General features: G+C 50.6%; 1 protein-coding gene across 1 annotated transcript in view; it reads left to right on the top strand.

The window, feature by feature from the left end:
- Positions 1 to 5904, top strand: part of TPPP3 (tubulin polymerization promoting protein family member 3) — an 18081-nt gene extending 12177 nt beyond the window's left edge. The window contains exons 2-4 of the mRNA XM_034425351.3: positions 254 to 447; positions 4331 to 4484; positions 5019 to 5904. Of these exons, the coding sequence (XP_034281242.1) occupies positions 260 to 447; positions 4331 to 4484; positions 5019 to 5207 (531 nt within the window). The 5' untranslated portion in view covers positions 254 to 259 and the 3' untranslated portion in view covers positions 5208 to 5904. The remainder of the gene's footprint in view (positions 1 to 253; positions 448 to 4330; positions 4485 to 5018) is intronic.
- Positions 5905 to 6870: the final 966 nt, after the last annotated feature.

Consider the following 6870-nt stretch of genomic DNA (forward strand, 5'->3'; position numbering starts at 1 on the left):
TGCTGGGGGGGGGGGCAGGGATTTTTGCTACCGGTTCTCTGAACTACCCGCCACCATCGCTACCGGATTGGGCGATCTGGTCCAAACTGGGAGCATTTAACTCCTGCTTTAAACCCAAGTGGGGTGGAACCAAAGTCCATAAACACCTGGAGAGGCATTGGGTTGCGTCTCTCTTCCAATCTTCGGGATGTTAGTTCATATCGCCTACCTACAACCTGGATCTGAACCTGGACCTCTTCCTGTGTTTTGAAAGGGCAATATGGCAGAGAGCACAGACATGGAATCCTTGCAGGAAAGCTTCCGGAAATTCGCCATCTATGGAGACACCAAAGCGACGGGGCAGGAAATGAATGGAAAGAACTGGGCCAAGCTGTGTAAAGAATGTAAGGTGATTGATGGAAAAGGGGTTACCGGCACAGAGGTGGACATCGTCTTCACCAAGGTGAAGTAAGTATCTTTTCTGTGTTGGCTTCTTGACAGGGTTTCATTGATGAAATGGAGAAGCTCTGAAACGGAGTTTTCAAACAAATGTAGAACACACCATTAAAGCATGTTATCACTGTATTTTAATGTATGTATGTATGTTTTTTTATTCCAGGCCCTCTAGACAGCATATCCTAGAGCAGGAGTGTCAAACTCAAGGGTTAGATTAGGGTTAGGGTTGTAATGGCTGAATCTGGCCCGCGAGGTGTTTAGATCTGGCCCGCAGGGCTACCCTGGAAACAGCGAAGGACCGGCTTGCGGTACCTCTACCAGTGAAAACGGAGCTCAGGAAGGCTGTGTGCGAGACCCTCCCAAGTGCAGTTTTCACTGGCAGAGGGTTGCAGGAAGCCGTTGCAGCCAAAAACGGAGCTCAGGAGGGCCATGTGCAGCTCTCTTGAGCGCCGTTTTTGCTGGCAGAGGGTTGCAGGAGGCTGTCGCAGCCGAAAATAGAGCCCAGGAGTCCGTTTTCGCTGGCACAGTGCTTGGGCCACCACAGTCACCCCCCCAGTACGAGTGATGTCGAGCTGGCCATGCCCACCCTGGCCAAGCCCACCCCCAGCCCCCAAAGTCAAACACAACCCTGATGCGGTCCTCAATAAAATCGAGTTTGACAGCCCTGTCCTAAAGGGATTGCTGAAGCCCCTGCCTGCTTTCAAGGGAACTCCATCCATAGGGAGCCTGTTGTGGCCCATCAGCGGCCTGTGCGGATTGTAGCTGATTCTGACAGCGAGGAGGCTGGTGTGCTGGGCCAGCAGCCTGTGCAGCTGGCACTTGAGTCAGACAATGAGGACGCTGGAGAAGATGTAGTGCCAGAGGCAGGGATTCAGCCAGGGCCTTCAGAACCTCCAGAAGCTCCCATAAGTGAAGAGGAAGAAGAGGAGGAGCCTCTTCTCGATGCACGGGCGCTCAGAGCTGCCAAAAGGCAGGAGTGCTCCTCAGGAGGAGGTCTCCTCAAGAGTAAAGCTTGGGGCTAATTGGCCACTCTCTTAGCCTATTTAAGGACGGACGACATCTGAGGCAATTTGCAGGGAACAACTTTGTTCACTCTCCTTCGTGTCCTGATCTTAGTTCTCTTATCAGTTTCCTGCAAATTGCTTCTGGGCTTTCTGCCAACCATAGTAAGATTACGATTATTTATTCTTTGGATTCTTGTAGGCTGTTAAGAAAGTTAATTAACAGCCTTTGTTTGAAAAAGACTGGTTTAATTTAGTAAACTAAGGTTTGTACAGACTTTGTGTGTGCTGCGTTCTTTGGGGTCCGTAGCTGGGGCAGAACAGAGCCTGAGCTTTTTCAATGGTGCCCCCTTCTGGGAAACAGTTTGTCCGTAAACATCTGGACCAAGAGGCAGTTTTATGTAGCGATTAAGGCACCAAGCTAAAAACCAGGAGACTGTGAATTCTAGTCCCACCTTAAACAAAAAGCCGGCTGGGTGACCTTGGCCAGTTACTCTTTCTCAGCCCTAGGCAGGAACAACCCCAAACTACTTCTGAAAAAAAGCTTGCCAAGAACGCTGCAGGGATTTGTCTAGGCAGTTGCCAGGCGTCAACACTGACTCGAAGGCACACAAGCAAGCCTTTTGATCACAACCACCAACTCTTGCTAAGTTTGGAAGACGTTGAGTTCAGGCTGGTCTATTCTGGGTGCCCCTGGGCAGTAGTGGATTGCCCCCGGTTCACACCGGTTCTATAGAACAGGTAGTAAAACCGGCGGGAGGCTCCGCCCACTGACCCCAATATCATGAAAACGCTTCTGCGCTTGTGCAGAAGAACGGCGTGCGCGCAAGCGAAATGAGCTTGTGCGTCGCCCTGTTGCGAACCGGTAGTAAAGATAAGTAGAACCTATCCCTGCCCCTGGGACTGTTTTTGAGATGATAGGATTGTGTATTGTTTGAAGGTTTTGATGATTGCCCGTGACTCTCCTGAGCCTACAGCCATTGTGCAGCGTAGTAATTCCAATAAATACAAATAGATCTCTGTCTCTCTCACACACACAAACCTCACCCAGTTTCCCTGGCTGAATGCCAACTTGGACTTGGCACAGCTGAGGACCACATCTGTGCTTCTGAGAAGACCAAATTGTTCCGATTTGATCCAAAGTATTGGCAGAATGTCTTTTGCTACTACTCCTTTGGCTCAGCACGTCATCTGTTGTTTCAGAGGTTAAGTCCTTAGTTCTGGCAGAAAACGTAGTTTAGTCTGCTGGCTTTGTTTGTTGGTAAAGGAAAGGTCTTGATTACAGAAACAAATTGTTTAATTGGAGGGAGGAGAGAAAGAGAGAGGGAGGGGGAGAGAGAGAGAGAGAGAGAGAGGGAGGGAGGGAGGGTTGTGGGTTAAACCGAGAGGGGGGGGGATTGAAAAATTTTAGCAACCGGTTCTCTGCCTGGTTTCTGGGTGGGCGTGGCCATGGCGACGTGGCCTACTTGGCCTCCTGTACCATGGTGGGAGAAGCGTTTTCTCCCTCCCCAGGCTCCAAAGGCTTTCCTCGAGCCTCTGAGAAGGCAAAAACGGCCTCCCCAGGCTCCGGAGGCCCTCTGGAGGCTGGAAATGGGCCTGTTTCCGGCCTTCCCAAACTTCCAGTAGGCCTATTTTCGCCCTCCCTGAGCTTCCATGCACACCCTGCACTTACCTGCATCCAAAATGGGCTGTGAGGGGACTCCTGGGAGGAGTGGGGTGGGGTGGGCGGGGTGGGGCCAGCCAGGAATGGGATTTGTGGGTTCTCTGAACTGCACAGCATCTTAGCTAGAGGTTCTCTCAAACCCCTGCGAACTGTAGCTGGGACTCCAGAACTGTAATAGAGGCTTTCTCTTGGCATGGTCGAAGGTTATTTTATTTTATGAAGCTTGGCCTGCTATCTTTTACAATTTTTATTTGATGTTCTGCATTTTTTTTAATGGCTTTTATCTATTCTATTTTAACCCGGCCAGAGTCTTTTATGCGAGATGGGTATAAATCAAATCAATCAATAAATATGATGTCCTCCTGGCAGGATGGTACTCCTGCCTCTGAAGAGAACTCGGTCACACTCCCAAGATACTATTTATATTCAAAGAAACCAGACCACAGGTTATAAAACACACGTATCCAAAATAAAGACGCAAACAAGTGGGACCCCTCCCCGCTCTTGCCTTGAAGCAGGAGTGAAATGTAAAATTTGTTACTACCGGTTCTGTGGGCGTGGCTTGGTGGGGGGTAATGTGACTGGGTGGGCGTGGCCAACTTTTTTTTTGTTTTAACTTTTCAAAGCATTTTTTCTAATGCTTTGAAAAGCCTCTGCCGATCAGGCAACTCAGCTGGGATCGTCAGAGACTTTTCAAAGTATTTCTTTTACCACCTCTTCGGCCAAGAGGTTGCAGAAAAAAATGCTTTGAAAAGCCTCTGACGATCCCAACTGAGCCGCGCGATCATCAGAGGCTTTTTTTTTTACTTTTAAAAGCATTTTTTCGTCGGAAGTGGTTGTAGAAAAAATGCTTTTAAAAGTAAAAGAAAAAAAAGCCTCTGATGATCATGCGACTCAGCTGAGCATGGGAGGGGACGGGCGTGCAGGGATTTTTGCTACCAGTTCTCCGAACCACCCACCGCCATCGCTACCGGATCGGGCAATCTGGTCTGAACTGGGAGCATTTCACCTCTGTCTTGAAGCATATGGAAAAGGACTGCAATTCGTGAGGAGTCACCTGAGACTAAGCCCCCATAAAGCCCCACAAACCCTTTTTTTCTAGAGAAATCAAAACCCCCATTTATTCTTCCTGCTGGGCCTGGGCATAAAAAGGCGGAGGGCAACCAACGTAGAAGGGGGTCCTTTCCTGCTTTGAGCTGTTTGTGAATTCTTTGTTCCCGTCGTCTTACAGAGCAAAATCGTCCAGGGTCATCGGTTATGAGGAGTTCAAGCGGGCCTTGGAAGAACTGGCGCCAAAGCGGTTTAAGGATAAAAGCAGCGAGGAGGCTTTCAACTCCATCTGCCAACTGGTGGCGGGCAAAGAACCAACCAACGTGGGCGTCACCGTGAGTCTTGCTCCTGGGAGAGAGGGAGGGAGAGAGGGAAGGAGGGAGGGAAGGAAGACAGAAAGACAGAACGAGGAAGGGATGGATTTATGGCATTTTTGGATGCCATGGCCTCTTGCAACCGTCCGCCAGAGAAAATGGAGCTTGCAAGAAGTCTATATTTCTCCCCAGGTAGAGGAAGGCGAAGAGGACAGATAAGTCACTCTTGAGAAAACGGAGCTCGGGAGGGCTGCCTACGAACCTCCCGAGCTCCGTTTTTGCTGGCAGAGGCGCCATGGGCTGGTTCTTTCCTGTTTCCAGGGCGGCCCCACGGGCCACATCCAGCCCCCAGGCCTTGAGTTTGACACCCCTGGCCCACAGCCTTAAGGAGGTAGGTTGCCCACCATGTCTTCTTAGATAGCTCCATTCCAGAGTGTCAGGGATGATTGATTGAGCTCCACTCAAGTTCCACTCCAGAGTGTCAGAGATGGTGATGGCGGTTGGGCGTTGGTCAAAGATGGATTCTAAGCTGCGCCTTGTCTTTGTGATTTCCAGAAAGCCAAGAGCGTCGGGGCTGTGGAGAGGCTGACGGACACCTCGAAGTACACTGGATCCCACAAGGAACGCTTCGACGAGACCGGGAAGGGCAAAGGAAAGAGCGGGCGGGAGAACATCGTAGACAACAGCGGCTACGTATCGTCCTACAAGAACGCTGGAACCTACGACGCCAAAATGAAGAAATAAGGGCCGCTGTCGCAGCCTGTGCCGAAGAAGGGGGCGCCCCAGTGACATACCCCTTGTATTGGGGGTGGGTGGGGTTTTTTTTTTGCTGGGCCCGCTCCCGGGTTCTGAGTTGCAAAACGGAAGGGTTGCTGCTGTTCTCCATCTTGGCCTGGCCTTTTGCTTCCCATACCCCCAGAATTGCATCTGTAACACCTCCCTTGTCTCAGATTTCTATCCCGGGCTTCTCCTCACCCTCAACAGCTTCTCAGGCTTCCCACCCACTCGCTCAGGTGAATCTTCAAGACTAAATATGGCTCTTCCCGAGGGAATCTTGCTTGGGGTAGAACTTCTGCTTCTCACGTTAAAGCAGCTGTTAAAGGCACCAGGAGTGCGTGAGGGAAACCAAGTTGGCTGCCTTCCCCACAACTCACCGACCTCCGAGAAGGCCTCAACCACCTTGTCCGTGTTGCGCCAGTGCTCAAAATCCTCTCACCTAGCCTGTAACCTGTCCTGACCATGTAGGTTGGACTGCAGCTCCCATTGTTCGTAGGCCAGTTGTGGCACTCTTGTCTGGCATAATGGGAGTTGTAGTCCCGCACCTCTGAAGTGTGACTGGTTGGGGAAATCCTGTCCTCTGGCATCATTTCACCGCTTCTGAGCTTTATAAGTCAAGCTGTATATGAATAAAGTACTACTAAATATATTCCTCAAATTACCAGAAGCTGCTGTCTTGTAGATCCTGTTCACCCCACATATCAATGGGGGCTGATGAATCTCTCTCTCTCTCTCTCTCTCTCTGTTGCTGAAGCATGCTTGGTTACACTAAACCAGTGATGGTGAACCTTTTCGGCTCCAAGTGTGTGTGCGTCTGGGCCACAACCCGGAAGAGGAATTGCCCAGGTCACATGCGCGCGCCCGAAAATTAACTTCCGGTTTCAGCTACTGAACTTCCGGTTTGAGCCAGCTACTCTTCCAGGTTTCTGGCACGCATGTGCATGTAATGATCAGTTGGCCAGCACACATGGTCATGCAGGAAAATGGAAGACCAGCATTTCTAGTTTCCGGCACTGCCGCATGTCATCCGTGCATGCGTGTCAGAAACCCGGAAGAGGAACGGGCGATGGCGCACGTGCCAGGCGACATGGCTCCATGTTCCACTTCGAGCACATGTGCTATAGGTTCGCCATCACGGCACTAAACCATGGTTTGTTCAGCCCTGTTTATCCAATGAGCTCCCGCTGGCTGGGATAAGGGAATATATAAAGCTAACATCACCCCCCCCCCCAAAAAAAACAGACTAGGGTTCAGTGCAGTCACCATCTTTCAGTCTTCCTTAAGGCCTTGGGCTCCAGCAATATTGGAAGGCCACAATTTGATGTGTGGGTTTGCACCAGGCGTGAAATCTACTTACCTTCCCTACCAGTTCAGAAGTGCTCGCGCCGACCCTCTGCGCATGCGCAAACTCTTCAGCGCCTGCGTAGAAGGTAAAAAAACAGTTTACTTCCTGGTTAAAACCAGGAAGTAACGATGACCGGGCGATTGGACGGAGCTTCGAGCTGCCATCGTTACTGGTTCTCTGAACCACAGGCCGTCATTGCTACCGGCTCGGCCGAACCGGTCCGAACCAGGAGCATTTCACCCCTGGTTTGCACTTAATAATTGGATTATAATACAGCAGGATAAT

This window comes from Pantherophis guttatus, chromosome 11, assembly GCF_059756535.1.
Source record: "Pantherophis guttatus breed Tessera chromosome 11, ASM5975653v1, whole genome shotgun sequence".
NCBI lineage: Eukaryota > Metazoa > Chordata > Lepidosauria > Squamata > Colubridae > Pantherophis > Pantherophis guttatus.